Source organism: Perognathus longimembris, chromosome 15 (genome assembly GCF_023159225.1).
Source record: "Perognathus longimembris pacificus isolate PPM17 chromosome 15, ASM2315922v1, whole genome shotgun sequence".
In the NCBI taxonomy this organism is placed as follows: Eukaryota; Metazoa; Chordata; class Mammalia; order Rodentia; family Heteromyidae; genus Perognathus; species Perognathus longimembris.
Genome location: NC_063175.1, coordinates 30,663,006 through 30,684,504, shown reverse-complemented (window position 1 = coordinate 30,684,504; position 21,499 = coordinate 30,663,006). Strand labels below are relative to the sequence as shown.

Here is a 21,499-nt window from a genome sequence, read left to right as displayed (position 1 = left end):
GGCTTTTTCTATATATGTGGTGCTAAGGAACTGAACCCAGGGCTTCATGTATACAAGGTGAGCTCTTTACCACTAGGCCATATTCCCAGCCTTAAAAAAAAAACTAATTTTTACTGAGAAAAACTAGTTAGCATCCTTTTTTACAAGGGAAGGCCATTTCTTTATGGTTCTGTTTTCTGTGCTTTGGGAGACTTGGCACCCAAATTCATGATTATGTTGAACACCCACAGTTCCAAGCAGAAATAGACCTAACCCCCAGCTACATGAAGAGCTCTTCCTTCCTCTCTCAAGTGCAGCCAAGCAAAATGCACATACAGGGGGGTACCTGAAAGATAACTGCCCATTCCCTAGGGGGCCAGGTTTTCTTTTTTGGCCAGTCCTGGGGCTTGGACTCAGGGCCTGAGCACTGTCCCTGGCTTCTTTTTGCTCAAGGCTAGCACTCTGCCACTTGAGCCACAGCGCCACTTCTGGCCATTTTCTGTATATGTGGTGCTGGGGAATCGAACCCAGGGCCTCATGTATATGAGGCAGGCACTCTTGCCACTAGGCCATATCCCCAGCCCCTAGAGGGCCAGGTTTTCTTTACCAGGTCTGCCTAGTAACATGAAAAAATACTGACTCAACACTCATTGCCTAAATTGAAAATGTGCTGCAGGAAATGTTTAAGTTGAAAAAAAAAAGTTAAAGTAGTTCACTTTATAGAAAGAAGGTAGCCAACCTTTTGGCTTCCAGGTACATATTAGAGCAAGAAGGTACCCCCAAACTTCAGCTCCCAGGGTGGAGTCCAGCACCCACAGTGCTCAACTGTGTCAACACCAACTACCCTGGGTAAGAAAGTCCTTTATATTCCCAGAGGGGTCCTATTCAGGGCATCCAGGGTCACCAATTTCCTGGGTGGAGTTTGGATGCACCTTTAATAGTTATGTTGTGACTTGCATAGTTGCATATGTTCACAGCAGTGCAGAAGGAAATGTAATTTATTTCAGACCTTTGCAGTAGTACCATACCATCTTTAATGAGTTGTGTATAGTCAGATGCTTTAGTAATGAGAGGAAAATTCATTGGTATTCGATGGGTTAGGTTTCCCATGACTTGAAAATACACTATTCCACATGTTCAGGTACAGAACAGATTTAAATCACAAGGGATATAGATATCTGATGTGGTAACATTATAAACATGAAATATCAAAAAATAAGAAGCTGGACATGGTGACTCATGCCTATAATCCTAGATTTGGAAGGTATAAATCAAAAGGACTATATGGTCCAGGGCCAATCAGGCAAAAACTCATGATATCATCCCCAAAATAAGGAAAACATAAAGGACTGGGGCATGTCTCAATCAACAGTGCACCTACCCAGCAAATGCAAGACCTTGAGCTCAAACTCTAGGACCAGCAAAAATAAATATATATATATATATAATAGAAATGCTATTACACTTAACCCCACTCACATTTCCTAGATAGTAGCAGGTGATTCATCATTAGTAGTCCAGATGAGAGCTGTAAACTGTCTGATACCTAACTTACAAGTGTTCCACTTTAGAAACCCAAGGGAGATCTTGATAATGCCTTGCCCCCTCATCCAGCCCCTCAGCTAGATCAGACAATTCTCTTTCCAGAATATATGTCTAGGGCATAATTTTTGCCCCGATCCTGGTCCAAGGCTGCATCTCATCTCACCTGTGTGCTAACACACGTGCTTTGTCGACTTTCTCATATTCACCTGGATCCAACCACTCTATCCCCACCCGCCTCTGTTGCCCTGTATCCCACTGCCTCCCACCTTACACTCTGCATGTAGCACTACCTGAAACTCTACAAGGACAGTCAAGGAAAGATCAATAGATGGAAAGTGTGAGAGAGGACAGACCAGCCAATGTCATGCTCTCTTCCCCTCTGCGCCACCATGGCCACTTCACAGTCTCACCTGTCTGCACACACTTTGCTTTGGTAAATCTGAGCCCATCCACTGTCTTCCTCAAGAGGCACTTCTATAGGCTCCATCCCTAATGATCAAAGACAAAGACATCTATCATCAATGCAAGATGAACATCTGTATAAGTCAAAGTCCATTATCCTGAAATATGTACAACTGAATGGCACTGGAAGTTGGTTAGATCAAGAAAGTGTCATTATAACATAGCTATTTTCTTCATCATTATCTTTACCACCTACAGCTGGTGCCTTGAACATCTTTCTCATGGAAAATCAAACACTGGAGCCATCATATTCACAGACCTGGGGATGCTCTCTAAAGGACTTGGAAGGATTTCTCTGCTCCACATGACTCCACCTGCTGAGATCATTGTTCTCTGTGCTATCCTTTAGAATGGACAGGCAGGCGCATAAACTCAAGCTATATAGATATCAGCATAGAATGTCGACTCTCATTTCCCCCTGAGAGTCAGCATCAAATTGGATCCCTGTACTGATCATCAGAATTGCTTTTTAAAAAAAATACTAGGTCAACAGGACTATTCTATCTCCCTTATCTTACATATACATTTACATATACATATACAAATACATATATATATATAGGTATGTGTAATATGTGTCCCATAAAAATAACTAAATGTTAATATCCTGGGTATATAAAGGGTACTATAGCCAACTGTGGGTGGCTCATGCTTGTAATCCTAGCTACTTGAGAGGCTGAGGTCAAGAGGATCATGGTTCTAGGGCCAGCCTGGGCAGAAAGTTTGTAAAACTCCATCTCAACCAATAAAAGCTAGGCATACAAAGGAGAATCATGTTTTAGGCCAGTACACACACACACACACACACACACACACACACACACACACACACACACACACACACACAGACCCTCTCTCAGAAATAACCAGAGCAAAAAGGCTGAGAGGCCCAGCTCAAACAGCAGAGTGCCTAAAAGTACAAAGCTCCACTAACACTACCACCAAAAAAAAAAGTCACATACTATATGATTCTTATGTTATATTCTCAGAAGGATAGAACTATAGTGACAGAACCCAATCAAACTGGCCTTGAACATGTGAATCTTCTCAGCCTCCCAAGTGCTGATATTCCACCCTTATGCCACATTTACCTCTTCACTTTCTGATTGGACATTTGGATTAGTACCTCTCTTCTAGAAGTTTCCCAGCATAAAAGGAAAATGAATTTTTCTTTTTTGTCCATCATGGGGCTTGAACTCAGGAGCCTGCCACTGTCCTTGAGCTCTTCTGTTGAAGGCTAGCACTCTACCACTTTAAGCCACAGCTCCACTTCCAGTTTTCTGGTGGTTAATTGGAGATAAATGTCTCACAGACTTTCCAGACCAGGCTGGCTTTAAACCATGATCCTGACATCTTAGCCCCCTAAGTAGCTAGATTAGAGACTTGAGCCACCAGCACCTGGAAACAAACTTTCTGTTATCTCTCCTAGACACCATTTCACTTACTGTAGGATAATTATAATATTTTGCAGATGAAAGGACATTATTTTACTTGTTTTGAAGTGTGATCGCCACCCTCAATAGCTGCTCTGTGGAAATGAAGCCTTTTGATACCTTCAGCTTTGATGACCATGCTCCCTTCCTGCAGGTCAATGAAAGGCTGGATCAGACAGAGCCGTGGCTCCTGCTTCTGATTCATGCAAACACCATTGTGGTTCACAATCATCCAGCTCCGATCGTAAAGCAGCCCTTGCTTTCCTATAGGCCAGTTGGTCACCTAAACAAAAGGAGGTTATGCTTTAGACCAAGGCCAAAGATAATCTTCACATTACTACACAGATTCAGGCAGAGTTCATTAATTCCCATGTACCCTTGAGGGAGGGGCAGAGGAGATGAACATAAGTGCAAAATGGCATGCAAAAAGGATAGCATGGAAGTGAGCTGCCTTCTCTTCAGCTTCCATCCTTCTCCACTTCAGGGCCTATGCTCTAGGTGGGGAAGGCACACGAATGTCTGACATTTAGAGAACACAAGAGTCTACAGTGAAAAGCAAGTGTCTGATCTCCAGCTCCCTCCCTGTGGGCCCCTGCTTTCTGACTATCTTTCTACTGTGATAGAGGCCTGTCCAGACATGTGTCTTGCACAAACTCGGCTGTCTTGGAATAGCCATCAACTTAGTCTACTTTAAGTGTGTCAGTTTGCCTAAAGTCTTCAGATTTCTATACAATTAAAATACAAATTATAGCCAGTTCTCCAATCTTGCTTTGTAATTGCATTTTTCAATATAAAGAAGTAGGACTTCTTGAAGAGTTGGTTCAAGGAAAAATAAAAAAATACATAAGCCCTCATCAAGTCTCAGTTCCTGCAACTTTAACTATAGGCAGCAATGCCAATCTTCACCCTCTCTGTGCTTGTCCTACAAAACACAATCCACAGTCTGTTTCTCCAACAGGAGCCATGAAGCCCTCGCCTGCCTCTGCTAAGGAGAGCAGAAACTTACTTGCTTATGGTCTCAGTCTAGAGGTCAGTCTCCTATAGGACCACCCGGAAATACTGCTCAACCCATAGCCATGCCCTAACTACGCCCAATGAGAAGCCAGAGAGTCTGTTGTTCCTGAGACTCAGAAGTCTGGGACTTGGGGCATACACAGAGATTGCAGAAAGATAGCCTCAGGTTGACCACAGGAGGGAAGGTAGCTTCTTGGAGAGGAAAGGTGACTCCCAGCAGGATTACTGGACCAGCATACTTGCAGATATGATGTTATGTCATCGTTCAGTACCCTCAGGCGATTGATACTAGGGCCTTCTTCACTGATAGTAAAATCAGTGCATGGTCAAGTTTCTTATTTCAAATGGTTTAGTATTTGTACATCATATGCAAATCCTACATATGCTATATACTCTCCACGGCTACCTTACTTATACCACCTAGTACAATGTAAATATTAAATACATAGTTCTACCATATTATTTGTGGAATAACAAAAAAGGTATACACATTTTCAGTACAGATGCATTTTTCCACATTTTTTATCTATGCTTGGTTGAATCCATCAATGCAGAGATCATAGGTATGCAGATCTGATCATAGCTTAGTTCTGCAAGGAGGACTAAGCAGAACAAATTATATAAGTAATTACATGACAGTCAGCACATTCATGCTCAGATCCTTGCTCTGCCTAGGAGCTCGGCTCAAGCAGTACAGTGCCTGCCTAGCAAACACAAGGCTCTGTGTTCAAACCCTAGTACTTCCAAATGATTACTCTGTCGTTTACCATCAGTTCACCTGGGCAAAGTACATAACCTCAGGCTGTAAGTCTGTGAAATAGGGAACATGTTACCATTCACTTCATGTGGCTGCTTTAACAATCACATGAAATGAAGGTATGTAGAATGCTACAATGAGGAACCAGCATCTACGTGCAGTGAAAGTTACAGCTATAATTAATTCCAGTGACTAGGAGTTCACTACTCAGAATCAAGATCTTCTCAGTAAACTGAGTCATATTCAAAACTTAGCCTATACCAAGAAAAGCAGAATGAGAGTGGGGTTTTAGCTCCACAATAGGTTGCTTTATGGTTTTCCTATTTAATTTTTTATTTTCCCATGCTTTACTTCTCATACTTTTATCAAAAAAAAGAAAGGAAAAATAAAAATGCTAGAGAGGAAACAAAATGCTGTCATTCTTATGTGTGAAAGTCCTTACCTCACATGCAGCACAGGATTTGATGGGGTAAAGGCAGATTTTGGTGACAACAGGTAGCTCAGGATCCCTATTCAGGGCACCTGCAGGCTCCTGCACAGGGGCCTGCCTGGCACTGGAGGCCTCCCTCAGAGTTGGGTGCAAAGGGTGTGAGTTGTTCCAAATCCTGGCATCTGTGTGGCCATCTTCCTCAGGTGAGTGACAGTGACTGTTGGTGATGGTGGGCTCATTCTGGGCCTTGTGCTCTGTGGCTTTAGCTCCAGGCTCCCCAGTTGTAGCCTTGGACACAGGCTGGCCACCTGAAGAGTGAAGGGAGATGGCTATGATGAACTTGAGAAAGGCCTCGGCATCCTCAATGGTGGACATGTATCCAAAGGAAATCCTCACAGAACCCGTAGGCTGTCCATCAATGAGGTCAATGTGGTCACCACATACATGCCCAGCCTAGAACAAAAGGGAGATAAGAGAGTCAGATGGACTCATGCCTCATGGGATAGTGAGAAACCATTTTATAAAGCAAATTGTGGTGATTTTTTAAATTAGGGTAGAAAAATGGACTTGCAATACCAATGTGCTGTGTATCTGAGAAAATTCAAGCAATGCATGCTCAGAGATGCAATTCCTAGACCGCCATTGGATTGAATGTGAACTGGAGCCAATTAAACAGTTTAAAAGAAAGACTTCATGGAAAGCATTTATTCAGAAAGGGTCAAAAGACAGACCATGGCAGGAATTGATGGCTCACACCTGTAGCCCTAGCTACTCAAGAGACTGAGATCTGAAGTTCCAAAACCAGCCCAAACAGATTAACCCAAGAGACTCTTATCTCCAGTTAACCACCAAATAAAGCCACAAATGGAGCAGTTGCTCAAAGAGCAGATCACCAGCCTTGAAGGAAAATGCTAAGCAACAGCACTCTTGGGTCTTGTGTTCAAGCCCAAGTAACATATATAGATACATAAACAGACACAGACATGCACACACACACACACACACACACACACACACACACACACACACACACCATGGGGGAGAATACCAGAAGGGGAGAAATTGATCAAGATGTATTGTACTCATTAATTGATATGTCGAACTGAATCCCCTGCATACAACTAAAGATAATTAATTTTTCAGATGTATTTGTTGAACCCTTTTATACAACTACTCACAGATAATAAAAACAAAACATTGACCCAGTCTCAGAAACACTGAGAGGTTAGCCTTAGGGGCTGCCTAGTACTTACACTCACTCTTGCATCTCTCTCTTTCTCTCTCTCTCTCTCTCTCTCTCTCCCCCCTAGAGAGCTTCCCTTCAAGGAGGGAAAAGCAGGCCAGAGCGGACTTGAGCACCACTGTTGGAAGTAGGGAAAAAGTCAGTCTCCAAACCCAGCTGCCTGCTGTTAGTAAGTTTGTCAGTATGGTACTGGTGCTCAGAACATATGCCCAGTGCTAAGCCCAGGCTAGTCCCCAAAGAGATGGGGCATGGCATTACACACAATCAAATGGTGTATATAGATTTGTATGTATTGTGTTTGAGCTTCTCTCACACTGTCTCCTCCATCTCTATCCTCTCCTTCTCCCTCTCTCTCTCTCTCTCTTTTTATGAATAAAATCCAGTTTAGGGTTAGCTGGATCTAGTACATCCAGTAGTCAATGTCAACCAAAAGAAACTCCAATAAGAAACTATCCCAAAAACTTATTCCAATAAGAAACTATTCCAAACTATTCTCATAAAATAGTACAAAATATAATGTAAGAGAAAACTCAACTCAAAGAGAAACAGGGAGGGCAGGAGACACAGGCTGCCCCAAAGCAAGGAAGTGCCAATCTCCCTAACCCAGAGGGAAATCACTTGCCCCTGGGAGATTGCCCTCAAGGAAAACAAAACTACTTAAGGGCATCGTCTAGGACATTCCTTTCAAATTTGGCTCTTCAAGAAAAAACTGAATCAGAAAATTTTGCCACAAAAATGATATCTTAAAAGTTTTGTTTTGGGGCTGGGGATATAGCCTAGTGGCAAGAGTGCCTGCCTCGGATACACGAGGCCCTAGGTTCGATTCCCCAGCACCACATATACAGAAAACGGCCAGAAGCGGCGCTGTGGCTCAAGTGGCAGAGTGCTAGCCTTGAGCGGGAAGAAGCCAGGGACAGTGCTCAGGCCCTGAGTCCAAGGCCCAGGACTGGCCAAAAAAAAAAAAAAAAAAAAAAAAAGTTTTGTTTTGGGTTTTTTGGGTTGTTTTTTGTTTTTTGCCAGTCCTGGGGCTTGGCAGTTGTCCCTTGAGCACTGTCCCTGGCTCCTTTTTGCTCAAGGCTAGCACTCTGCCTCTTGAGCAACAGTGCCACTTCTGGCTTTTTCTGTTTCTGTAGTACTGAGGAATTGAACCCAGGGCTTCATGCATGCTATGCAAGCACTCTCCCACAAAGCCACATTCCCGGCACCTTAAAAGTATTTTCTTTTTTTCTTTTTTGCCAGTCCTGGGCCTTGGACTCAGGGCCTGAGCACTGTCCCTGGCTTCTTTTTGCTCAAGGCTAGCACTCTGCCACTTGAGCCACAGCGCCACTTCTGGCTGTTTTCTGTATATGTGGTGCTGGGGAATTGAACCCAGGACTTCATGTATACAAGGCGAACTCTCTTGCCACTAGGCCATATCCCCAGCCCTAAAAGTATTTTCTATTATCAACTCTCTTTTTCTTTTTTCCCTCCACAGAATAAGCCTGGAGAAATGAGCCCAAAGAACCAGCAGCCACCAGATACAATGAAAGACCAGACACAATTGGCTCCCCATGCAGTCCTGGGATGTGAGTCACAGCATTTGGGCCACAGGCTCTGTACCAACCTCAAAATGTTCCTTGATCAGGTTGTCACTTAAGCCCAGGTGCCGCTGGCAGGCCCCCGTGTTGCAGAAGCAGCCAGTTCGCAGGTGGATGTTGTAGAGGCTGGCCATTTTGTCTACCTATGGATGGAGTGTGACATGAAGCCACGGTTACAAGTGCCCCGTTTTACTCAGATTGCATGGGACAGAGTTTTAAGTCAGTGTTCAGACCTCATTTTCCAAACAACACCAAAATGATCTAAGCCATGAATTATGCTCCAAAAATGCTTAATCTAACTCGGGTTTAATAAACATTATATGAAATGTCCTGGAAATTGAAGTTTATGCAGCTAAACTAAAAATGTTTGCTTGAGAAAAGTGAAAAATAAACTCCAAGTGAAGAGCCCAAATATTTGCAGTGAACTTGACAAGAATGACCCTTCCGTGGGACTGGGGAATGGGATAGCTTCTTTTTTTCTCCTTTATTGTCAAAGTGAATTACAGAGGGGTTACAGTTTCATATGTAAGGCAGTGAGTACATTTCTTGTTCAACTTGTTACCTCCTCCCTCATTTTCCCCCACCTTCCCCTTTCCCCTTCCCCTCCCCCCCCCATGAGTTTGTTTACACCAAATGGTTTTGTAAGTATTGCTTTTGGAATCATTTTCTTTTTATCCTTTGTCTCTCGATTTTAGTATTCCCTTTCCCTTCCCTAGTTCTAATACACGTATATACAGTATCCAGGGTACTAAGATCAGATACAGTGGTAGCTGGGGTGAAACCATAGGAAGGGAATACAGAGGGGGAAAAGGGGTATGCTTCACATGGCATGCTGAAAATAATTACAACAATGATATAACACTTGTTTCCATAGTGTGGAGTTCATTTCACTTAGCATCATCTTATGTGTTCATAAGGGCATAGACATTGGGCTATTGTGATCTTCTGGTATGTTGGATAGCTTCTTGACACCTGTTTGGGGCCAGGGTCTGCCGACCTGGAGCTGCCACTTAGGGCAACAAGAGCTCTTGAAAATTCACTGCTGATGCTCTCCAGCTTCGGGTTCAGTCAGAATAACTGCTCAGACTAGAGGTTGCATGGCTCTTGCCTGCCCTCTGGAGGTTCCGGAAGGTAATTCATATTCCCTCCCCACAGAGCTTTGTCCCAGTTCTGGTCTGTGGGTCAAGACTTCTATTTCCTCAAGGCCTGGGAGCCCACTGTGCATCACTCTGCCTGGGAGAATCAGGCACACACAAGGAGAAGATCATCTAACTGCATTCTGGGAAATAAATATGTGCTGCCCAGATGAGGAAAGCTTTGAGCCTTCTCCCAAACACATCAGTATAATGTCCACTGTAGACCTCTGGTTACCATGTGGTTAGCCTGGGCTTTTCCTGGGCACCAGTGCCTCCCAGAGACCCAGATCAAAATCATAGCAGTTTTGTGGCCATCTCCCCTGCTCAGCTAGAGTGATCCAAAGCCATTCATTCTCTTTATTGAACTAAGGGGCCTCAGGAAGCCCATTCTATTGCTTCACTCTCATAGCTGAGTGGCATGCAAACCTGCCTTTCCAAGGAAATCAAGGTCTCTGGTTCTGATAGGTGAGAACTGGCACTATTGTTGGGTCCAGCCAGGTCCTTCCAATCAACAGCCCAGCTCCCACCAGGCTGGGAAGCAGAAGTCTCCCTTGCAGCCACCGTCATCACTATTCCAGCTACCCTTGCTGCCAAACAAACATCAGCAATAACCACTGCACCATGCTTACAGCCCTTGTGGCTCAGGAATTCATATCATACACAGGGGAGATGGCTGCTCTCTGCTCTGTGATGTCCAGAGTTCCTGCTGGGAGGACTCAAAGGCTGCAGTAACTTTTCATCCTCCCAAGATCTCCTTACTCATGGAAGTTCCTGGTACCCAGGATAGGGGGCTGCTTCAGAGTCTACTGCCCAGCTAGGGGAAGGGTCTGGGCCCTTCTGTATACAGCCACTTGTCTACAGGGCCCTGATCTTTACACATAAGTCCACTATACCACAAAGTGGTTTTAATGTGCATTATTTTTTAAAGCAAGTACAAGTGGACATCAAAAACTGAATACTTAGTACCATCTTCCAACCTGCTCCTAAAGAGCTCATCTTGGTGACTTTTTACAATAGAGCTGCTCTTGCCTAGAACCTGAAGGCCTTACTATGCACTGAAATTCACAGCAAAGGCCTGTATACCTTGGAATGGGGATATATTTTAACAATCACTGAGTTGTACACTTAAAATGCTTAAAATAGAAGATAATGAGGGAAGGGAAGACACTGTAGGAAAGGAAATGTCCTTATTACCTGACTCGTGTAACTGTAATCCCTCTGTACATCACCTTTATGTTAACAATAAAGTAATTAAAAACTAAATGTTTAAAATAGCCTGGTACTGGTGGCTTATGTCTGTAATCCTAGATACTCAGGAGGCTGAAATCTGAGGATTGAGGCTCAAAGCCAGCCTGGGCAGGAAAGTCCATGAGACTCTTGTCTCCAATTAAACACCTGAAAACCAGAAGTGAAGCTGTTACTCAAACTGTTGGATCACTATCCTTGAGCAAAAATGTTCAAGGACAGTCCCCAGACCCTGAGTTCAAGCCCTATCACAAAAAAAAGTTAAAATACAAACTTTATATCAATTTCATCACACGCTTTTACTGCTATCTTCTATTGCTCCCCAGAACTATCATCTTCTACTGTTATCCTGTGCTTGTTTCAGAAGCCACTAGCCAGCTAGAGAAAGGCCTTGGGCCATCTTGTATGCAGCTGGTCCATTGCAGGTAGACTGCAGTATTACAAAATGGATTCAATATGCCCACTGGTATATTGTCTTTGAAAATCCCATACCAGTCGTGCCCTTCACAGGGATTTTGCACTAACCTGAGGAGGGAAAGCCTAAAGTCTTCTGAAGATTGAAATCTACTCCTTGGGGACAATGCAGATGCCTAGGTAATGGCTTCTGCTGTCATCATCAGACCTCACCAAGTAGGGAGGCAGCTTTCCTGCTCTGGATTTTGCTAGCTGAAAGGATATCCTCTATCTTTTTGACAGATCTTTGGAACTTAACCACTTTCCTAGTTTACCTGTGAACAGCTGTCTTAATTAGCAGAAAACTGCCTAAAAACCTGCGACTGGGTATCAAATACACAGTGTTAGCAGGATATGGTGGATATTTTGTCAGACACAAGTATGTGATTTTATTAAAAAGCATTATAGTAAAATATTTTAAGCAAACAACAAAAAAGTCAGCAAGATAGAAAAGAAACCCTACCTGGGAATAGCCAATGATGCATCCCTTGTCATCCAGTACATTAAAGTTAATGATGGGACCCTGAACGTCAGGGCTGCTGAACTCAGAGTCGCTGTAGATTCGAACCACAGGGGCTCCGTTACGGTAGCGGATGGAGGACAGCATGGCATAGGTGTACTGGGCCAGCGTGAAGGTGTGCTGCTTTATATTCTCCATACCACCTCCATGCCAAAGAGAGACAGGAACTTGATATGAAATTCACTAAGTCGTTTTTTAAGATAACAAAGTGATGACAACTGATCAAACTTATACCTCAGAGTAATGACTCTACTTGTAAATACGGTTTGCTGTCACCTTCATGACAGAGAATGAGGTCTATGCTCATCTTTACTGTTTCTGGACACCTTCCCTATAGGAATTCTTGATACCCTCTTTTTATTTTTATTTATTTCTTTATTTTGGATTTACTTATTATGGTTTATTGTGCGTTCTGGGCTTGAACCTAGAATCTTATGCTCTTGCTTAGCTTTTTCTGCTCAATGCCAGAGCTCTACCTTTTGTGCCATTCTCTGCTTCTAGCTCTTTGGTGGTTAAATGGAGAAGAGTCTCAGAGGTATTTTAGACCAGGATGGCTCTAAACCAGGATCCTCAGATCTCAGCTTTCTGAGTAGCTAGGATTATAGGCATGAGCCACCAGTACCCAGCCATTGTTGCCTTCTTTTAAGATACAAATATATGTGTGCATAAATTATGTAGTTGTATTTGTACTTATATTCATATATTTATTATTACATATATAGCTAATTAAATTAGCTAATTTAAGTTTAACTTAAGTAATTAACTGATTTAAATTGCCTAATTAATTCAAATGAGTTAGCCCTTTTGGTAACATATAGCAAAAATATATTATTTTTTCTTATTTTGCCATTTGTATAACAATACTATTTTAATCATTTTGTAACATATATAGCAATTAAAAATATATTTAGTATAAATGAGCCTTGAAAATATTATTCTAAGTAAAATTAACTAAAAAGAAAAATATGGTATCCTTCTCATAAAAGGCACCCAGAATAAGCAAACCTATAGAAATAGGAAGTAGGTTCGTGGTCACCAGAGACTCAAATGACTACAGTTGGAGTTTAGGAAGATAATAACCTATTGGGTCTGGACTGTGATGATTCTTAAACAACAAGGTAAATGTACTACCACTGAGTACATACAAAAATGATTACAACATGAATTTACATTAAATATATATATTTGCCACAATGCGTGGGGGGCAGGAGAGGGCAAGAGAGTTCTGGGGCTTTGAACTCAGGGCTCAGACTTCATTGCTCAAGACTAGTACTTTATCACTTGAGCCACAGCTTTATTTGGGGCTTTTTATTGATTAATTGGTTGGGAATTTGGAGTCAGGTTCAGCCTGGATTTAAATCTTTGTCCTCCCTGTTAGTAGCTTGCTGGCCTGGGAAAACTTTTAACTTCTCTGAGCAGCTGCTATATGGTGCTAAGTATTAGACTTGTCACCAGCCCTCCCATGGAGCTGTAGAGGGCCCAGCCAGATGAGAGCTGAGTTATCTTGAGATCTATAACCACAAGACAAGCTACCAAGGACAGTGCCTCCATGCTGTGCCACTGTTCGTCTCTGAATCAAAATTGTCCCATCTGTTAGAATTGTTCAACTGGCAAAGCAAAGAAACCCCCAGTACCTGCCCTCCTCATCCCCCCAGCCCCCACAAAATCAGATTTAGCTGCATTTAGCATCCAGCACCACTGAGCCACTTCCTTGCAAAGACATTGCCTCCTTCATTGGAACCTCACTGAACGAGACCTCCCTTCAGGACATGTGTAACAAAAACTAGAGCTAATTCCACATGGACATGAATGTGCACTGACCTGTGAGGTGCTCTAGGACATCAAATCCATGTTTTAATGCTACCACATCAAGGAAAGAGATGGTTCCATCTTCAAACCTATAGACATGGGGTGAGAGAATGAGGGTAAGCTTCTGCCACATAACCCACGTGAATTTTGTGTTATATGATACAGATCTCATTGTAAACTGAGTGCTGATGTATGAATAGCTCCCCGTGGCTGCTTTATGAAATACTAGCCTCCCCTCAGGAGAGGGGTCTTACACACTAAGTCCTGCCCAGAAGCTTCTGGACACCACTAGAACTGGACCAGAGTGAACTAGGAGACAGGGACAAGAGACAGTCAAATGCAGCCGTGGCTTCAGGGTTCTACACTGAGAGGTGACACAGTGTGATATGACCCCTGTGGCCACTGGGGAAGGACAATCTACAGGAGTGACACAGAGATGTGGTTTCTGTGTGCATCCAGGCAAAGGATGGGGACCAACAGCCTCCTGGGGCAAGCTGTTATTACAGTATTAATTTCCTTACCAAATTAAGGGCAATAGACATTCAGAATTCATAATAAGCCAATGGCTAATCAATCACCAATGAATTTTTAGATGCTAAAACCAAACAAACATTATTAGCTGATAATGACAACTTACTTAATCAAAAGTCTATTAATAATTAATAGACTCTTGCTTAGAATAAAAAGGGAGATTTGCTTCTAAAGAGGGTTATATTTCATTGGATGATGAAATGCAGGTTAAGAACAAGGTCCAGGTCCAAGTTCAATAAGCATTAGGATTGAATGACGTATCCTGAAGTCTGTAAGAATGAAAATAGGATTATACTGATAGACAAATGTGTTCCGCTTTCTTGGTGTCTTGGTGTGGGGCATGCTATCAAATGATCTACCCAAATCAAAGGAAAGGTTTACGCCAGCCCAGCTGACTCTGACTCCCAATGAGCTGCCCACTTTCTCTGGACTTCAAGCGCTCTCAATGACCAAATTAAATCTGTTTCTTTGTTCTGCCATTCATTCTTTGTGGTGCCTGTCATTTTTTCCTTACTGTGCTATACTGTAAACCATTACACTACGGATTCAAAATGTTTCATAGTTAACATTCCTGTGTTAGAATTTCCCCAACTATGGAGAAGTCTTAAATGACCCAGTGAGGTAACTCATGTCTGCAATGCCAGGTACTCCAGAGGCAGAGATCAGAAGGCTTATGGTTCAAGGCCAGCCTAAGCAAAAAGTTAACAAGACAATCTTAATCAATAAGTCAGGCATGGTGTTGCATGTCTGTGACTCCAGCTAAGCTGGAAGTAGGAGAGTTGAGATCTGAAGCTGGACACAGGCAAAAACACAAGACTAATAACCAAAGCAAAATAATTGCAGCTAAAAAGAGGTGGAAGCATAGCTCAAGTGGTACAGTGTCTACCTCCCAAAGTGAGGACCTGAGTTCAAACCTCATCCTACTAAGAATAAACTTCAAATAACCTCATATGGGGCTTGGATATGGCTTAGTGGTAGAGTGCTTGCCTAGCATGCATGAAGCCCTGGGTTCAATTCCTCAGTGCCACATACACAGAAAAAGCCAGAAGTGGTGCTGTGGCTCAAATGGCAGAGTGCTAGCCCTGAGCAAAAAAGGAGCTTGGGGACAGTGCTCAGGCCCTGAGTTCAAGGCCCAGGACTGGCAAAAAAAAGTGGGGGGGGGGGGGGGTCTGGGAATATGGCCTAGTGGCAAGAGTGCTTGCCTCGCATACATGAAGCCCTGGGTTCAATTCCTCAGCACCACATAAACAGGAAAAAAAAAAATCCGGGGGTCTGGGAATATGGCCTAGTGGTAGAGTCCTTGCCTCGTATACTTGAAGCCATGGGTTCGATTCCCCAGCACCACATATATAGAGAAGGCCAGAAGTGGCACTGTGGCTCAAGTGGTAAGAGTGCTAGCCTTGAGCAAAAAGAAGCCAGGGACAGTGCTCAGGCCCTGAGTCCAAGCCCCAGGACTGGCAAAAAAAAAAAAAAAGCCCAAAGTGGCATTGTGGCTCAAGAGGTAGAGTGCTAGCCTTGAGCAAAAAGAAGCCAGGTACTGTGTATGTGTTTGGTACGCTGGGTATTGTATATATGCTAGGGAAGGGAAAGAAAAACGAGGGTGTAAGATATCACAAGAAATGTACTCACTGCCCTATTATGTAACTGTATCCCTTTTGCACAACACCTTGTTAACAAAATTTAATTAATAAAGTTAAAAAAAAAAAAAGAATCCAGGGGGGCTGGGGATATGGCCTAGTGGCAAGAATGCCTGCCTCATATACATGAGGCCCTGAATCCAAGGCCCAGGACTGGCCAAAAAAAAAAAGAATCCAGGGACAGTGCTCAGGCCCTGAGTCCAAGCTCCAGGACTGGCCAAAAAAACAAACAAACAAAAAACCTCAATAACACAGATTGATGACCCTCTGAATTGGTGCTTTGCCTGCATTAACACAACAAGGATGGTGTCCCCACTTTCCCTTTATAGAATAAGCATGAGGTGCAGAGAGATCAAACCACATGTTCTCGAGCTGTGCGGTAGAGGGGATTCATGCCACAGTAGTCCAGCTCCAGAACCTCACTGACTCTACCTTTCAATCTATATGACCCTGAATCTGTGCGTGGATCTATGCGAGATCTAAGCCACCTTTCCACTAGGCCTGGTATTCCCGGGCACCATCATGGCAGTGAATTCCCCACCCCAAACCCATGGGATCCAATGTAGATGGACCTGCAGAACTCCAGCTCAGTGCTAGTTTTACTCCTCACACAATTGGCCTTATGGGTCCTACCACCACCATTTGGAGGTTTCTTGTGGAGCCCATACTCCAGGCTGCCACCTGACGAATCCGCAGGAGCCAACAAGTCAGTGCAGGTCTATGAGGATGGGTAGCAGCCTGGCCTCTGGCTTCCAAGAGGCTGATACTGGTATGGCCCCACACAGGACTGATGGCTTAGCTGAGTGCTCTTGCCAACAATGAGGTGGTGAGCAGAGCTGTAGAAGTGAGTGTGCTGTCAGGTGCACACTTGTTCCAAAGAGCAACATCTTTTAAAATCATTGTTGATTACTGCTGTTTTTCTTAGTTTGCTTTGGTTTGGTTTTGTAGTACTAGGTATTGAACTCAAGAGACTCAACTTGCTAAGCAAACGTTCTATCACTTGAGTCATACCCTCTGTACTTTTTGCTTTAAATAGCTGTACAAAGGGGTTCCAATTCAGTGTGTTCAATTTATATGTACAATGCAGCTTGGTCAATATCAGCCTTTCCATCACACAGTACATTTTGCTTTTATCTTACTTTTCAGATAGGGCATTGCACTAATTTTGCTCTGCCTTAGACTCTGATCTTCCTACCTCTGCCTCCTGAGTAGCTGAGATTACAGGCTTGCACTACCGTGTTTAGTAGCGTGAAACCAAAGGCTATATTCTACTTGCTACCTTAACAGACCTTTCAACTCTTCTGCTTGCAACTTTTATCTGCAAGCCTGCTCCTTTACCATTAGGGAGAAGCCAATGCTTGAGGGCAGAGCCCATTGAGTTGCTTGTAGTGACTGCCATGCAGTCGCCCTGTTGCCAGCCTGTCCCCACCAGCTGTGTTCAACAGCTCTGACCCCCTGTCCATGAAATTCCCCTGCATGATTCCATAACAGACCTGCCTCTGGGAATGACAGCAGCCACTCCAATGTCATGATTACCTTTCAGCCACTGATGACCTTGGCACATAGAAGTCTGTTCCTGCAAGGTAGGCAGCTGCAGTCCCTCCTCCGAAGTAGCCTTTCTTCAGCAGAGGAGCCACACGGTTATTGACCAGCAGAGCACCCAGGCCGGTAGGGAACCCAAAGATCTTATAGAAGGAGATAGGGACAAAGTCGGCCTGGTGAGTGGACAGGTCCAAAGGCGAGGTGCTCACATAGGAGGCTGCATCCAACAGCACAAACCACTTCCCAGGCAAGTTCACAGGACTCATCCGCCCAGACTTGATGTCCTCTATCCAGGACAGTGGGTATTTGGTTCCTGAAAAGTTGCTCTGAGCTGGGTAACAGAAGAGATGTGAAAGCTCACAGCTGGAGTGACCACCCATTTCGTCTCTTTGCTCCACCACGCGCAGGTCCTCTGGCCTGACTGGAGTAGATGGGATGCTCCTGGCTGCAAGCACCTTCCTCATGCCCACCACAGAGGTGTGGTTGTCCGTGAGGTAGCAGAACTGACTCCCGCTGCTCCCCTGGCAAGAAACCCACGGAAAGGTCTCTGCTACCAGCTTGAGGGCAGCCGTGCTCCCAGAAGTGAAGATCACACTGTAGTCATCCAGAGTTGTATGGAAATGGGCTAGGATCCTGTAAAAAAGGCAGTGTCACCCAGGCCTGCCTCTCAACTCAGCACCGAACTGGAGGTTGTGTTAATTTTATTACAATAGGGCATGTGTACCTTTTTTAGAGGGAGGCCCTCAAGGTCTCGTGCCCTTGCTAACTCTTTTGCTTACAGCTGATGCCCTACCACTTGAGCCACATCTCCGGTCTGATTTTTGGCTGGCTATTTTGGAGATGGGATCTCTCAGACTTTTGTGCCTGGGATAGCTTCAAACTTCAATCCTCTAGATCCTAGCCTCTTGAATAGCTAGGATTAGAGACATGATCTACCAGTGGTTGGCTACACTTCTACCATAATAGCTAGAAAACCATCCAGATAAGCTTTTCTAGAACTGTGAAGTTAGGGTAGGGCTAGAGGAAGTGCTGGGAAGAGATGGGTTCCCAATAGGCCCAGTCACCCCACCTCCCGGCTCCCATGTCTGATCAGACATGACAAAAGCTACAGAGATTTTACTGCAAGTTAACAACACCTTTCCCTGGGGGCTTCTTCCCCTGTCCCATCTGGATTTTAAGTTGTCTCCTTGTTTTACATTGTTTTTTTTTAATCTGGTTGTAAAACTGCAACATGTCCAAGTGTGAAATAATTCAAAAGTGTATTGGTTTAGGATCCTTTGGGCAGCACCAGGAAATCATTTCCCACAATCATTTCCAGTTATTACAGAAAAGAATAAGGAGCTTTGTGAGATGCAAATACTATTTTTAAAAGTAGGGGGACATTCTATTCTATTTAGCCAGCCAGATTGGCTTTTTTGTAGTGAAGGAGAAGTTTTAAAAAACATTGTGATATTGCTCGAGAACTTGATACAGTATTTGTATCTTTCAAACAGTGTAGCCTTTGCAGTTGTGTGCTTTCGCTGCGCAAGAGCTGGATCCATACAATTTGTGTGCCATCTTGACATTGAATGTAAATTTTCTAGGCTGATACAGCATTTCTAAGTTTCACCTGTTATATTTTGTGTTATTTCAAGTATTATGGCAGAGCCCAAATAGGATAGCCACAGTTTGGTTTATGGGCATAAGTTTCTAACCAAACTCCAGACTTAGGGAGTCATTTGGAGGAAGCCAGTAGGTGGTGTTTTAATCTAGTAAAAGTGACAAGAAAAGAAGAGATGAACACATCTTAAAGCAGGTAAAGTGTAGAAACATCTTTTGTATCCCAAGTGTGGCTTCTTCAATGGGCCAAGCTGCAATACAGTATTGATTTGACAGAGCCTCTACTTCAGTGATGTCTGTCTCAAAATGGCTCCAAATGATTTCTGTACTGCAAAATAAAGCTAAACTCTGGAAACCAAATGGGGGGAATGTGGATAAAACAAAACAACTGCTAACATATCTTGTGAGAAGGAAAACAAGACCTCAGACCCTGGCTCAGTCCTTTTCAGTGACACCTGCTCAGAGCCACCTGCCTGTGATTCTCATCTGCCCCATCTTACACTTGGACTTCCCGGTTCTCTGGTGCACCTGGGGCTCTTGAGCTCATACCCACTCACCACCTTTGCACTAGGAAGGAATTCTATCTGCCAAGGTGACCAGCTCAAGCAATATTCCTGTCACTCACCTGTAGCGCACCTGCTCCACGGTGTCATAGGTCAGCTTGCTGGTGGTGTTCTGGCTGTGAGGGTTCCCTGGGGAGTTATAAGGACAAAGCCTTAGTCATGCTGTGGTCTCTCCTTTTGTGCTCCTTCAGTGACTTCTCAAAAAACTAAACATAAGGCTGGGGATATGGCCTAGTGGCAAGAGTGCCTGCTTCATATACATGAGGCCCTGGGTTCGATTCCCCAGCACCACATATACAGAAAATGGCCAGAAGTGGCGCTGTGACTCAAGTGGCAGAGTGCTAGCCTTGAGCAAAAAGAAGCCAGGGACAGTGCTCAGGCCCTGAGTCCAAGCCCCAGGACTGGCCAAAAAAAAAAAAAAAAAACTAAACATAAGGCCAGGTACTAGTGACTTATGCCTATAATCACAATTACTTAGGAATCTGAGATTTGAGAATTATGGTTCAGGGCTAACCCAAGTGGACAAATCATGGGACTCTTAGCTCTAAATGATCAGCAAAAAAGCCAGAAGTAGAGGCATATCTCAAGTGGTAGAGCACTAGCCAGGAGCAAAAATGTTGAGCAAGAGGACAAGAACCTGATTCCAAGCCCCAGTAACCAGAAATCAATTAAGTAAAATAAAACTATCACATAACCCCAAAATTCCCCTCAGATATCTACCTCAAGTCTGCACAGAGACTTGCACACAAATGATCATAGCAAGTATATTTATAAGGCAAGCACTCTACCACTAAGCCATATTCCCAGCATAGCAGGTATATTTATTTGTTTGTTTTTGTTTTTCTTTGCCAGTCCTGGGCCTTGGACTCAGGGCCTGAGCACTGTCCCTGGCTTCTCTTTGCTCAAGGCTAGCACTCTGCCACTTGAGTCACAGCGCCACTTCTGGCCATTTTCTGTATATGTGGTGCTGGGGAATCGAACCCAGGGCCTCATGTATATGAGGCAGGCACTCTTGCCACTAGGCCATATCCCCAGCCTTATGTTTAGTTTTTTGAGAAGTCACTGAAGGAGCACAAAAGGAGAGACCACAGCATGACTAAGGCTTTGTCCTTATAACTCCCCAGGGAACCCTCACAGCCAGAACACCACCAGCATTGCATCACCCAGAGAAAGTGTGAAAACCATTGCGTTGTATACAGGAAACAGGTGAAGCTGAAGTGATGGTATGCCAGCTGTGAGCAAACAAGCTCAAGTGAGAATACAAGACTAAATTCAAGCCCCAATAACTGGCATGCACACACACACATACACACACACACACACACACACACACACACACACACACACACACACAGTATAGCCAAGTGACTGGGACTCATACTTGTAATCATAGCTACTCAGGAGAGTAGCTGAGACCTAAAGATTGTAGCTTGAAACCAGCCGGGACAGAAAAATCCATGAGACTATTTTATCCAATTAACCAGCAAAAAGCTGGAAGTGGAGCTGCGGCTTACGTGGTAGAGTACCTGCCTTGAGCAAAAAAGCTAAGGGACAACACATAAGCCTTGAGCTCAAGCACCAGTACTAGCCCAAAAATAAAGTGTGACATCAACTCAGAAGAGCTAGGATAATCCAAGAGCCTTTTTACAAGTTCCCTGACTCTACCCACTAACTCCAAGAACCAAGCATACAAACTCCTCCGGCCATGAGACAAAGCCATAAAGATCATGTAATTAGTCCCAGTCTGCTGCCCTGCTCTTCCCAACCACTGCTGACACTGCCCTGCAGGAACACACCAATCTCCTCCTCCCAGGCATGAGGTCATGAAGGGGGCGTGCATGAGTCCCACTGGCCCTCAAGTGGCTCTCCCACTTTCACCTTCCCTGTATTGATTTCCAGTTTCCTGGTAATTTCCCTCAAAGCTCAGTTCTTGAACATTCACTCAGTTGTTTGGAAAGGCCTGGCTTCAGGAGCTAGATGCTCACATTTCCAGGGCAGGACTATGTGTGTGCATTAATACAGGC

At 44.0% G+C, this 21,499-nt stretch overlaps 1 protein-coding gene across 1 annotated transcript in view; it reads right to left on the bottom strand.

The window, feature by feature from the left end:
- Mocos (molybdenum cofactor sulfurase) overlaps positions 1 to 21,499 on the bottom strand; it is a 48,981-nt gene that overhangs the window by 17,582 nt on the left and 9,900 nt on the right. Inside the window, exons 3-10 of the mRNA XM_048363662.1 lie at positions 19,538 to 19,604; positions 17,308 to 17,946; positions 13,616 to 13,692; positions 11,738 to 11,937; positions 8,467 to 8,583; positions 5,633 to 6,073; positions 3,540 to 3,702; positions 1,935 to 2,013 (exon numbers count right to left, since the gene is read on the bottom strand). Coding sequence (XP_048219619.1) covers positions 1,935 to 2,013; positions 3,540 to 3,702; positions 5,633 to 6,073; positions 8,467 to 8,583; positions 11,738 to 11,937; positions 13,616 to 13,692; positions 17,308 to 17,946; positions 19,538 to 19,604 — 1,783 coding nt within the window. The remainder of the gene's footprint in view (positions 1 to 1,934; positions 2,014 to 3,539; positions 3,703 to 5,632; positions 6,074 to 8,466; positions 8,584 to 11,737; positions 11,938 to 13,615; positions 13,693 to 17,307; positions 17,947 to 19,537; positions 19,605 to 21,499) is intronic.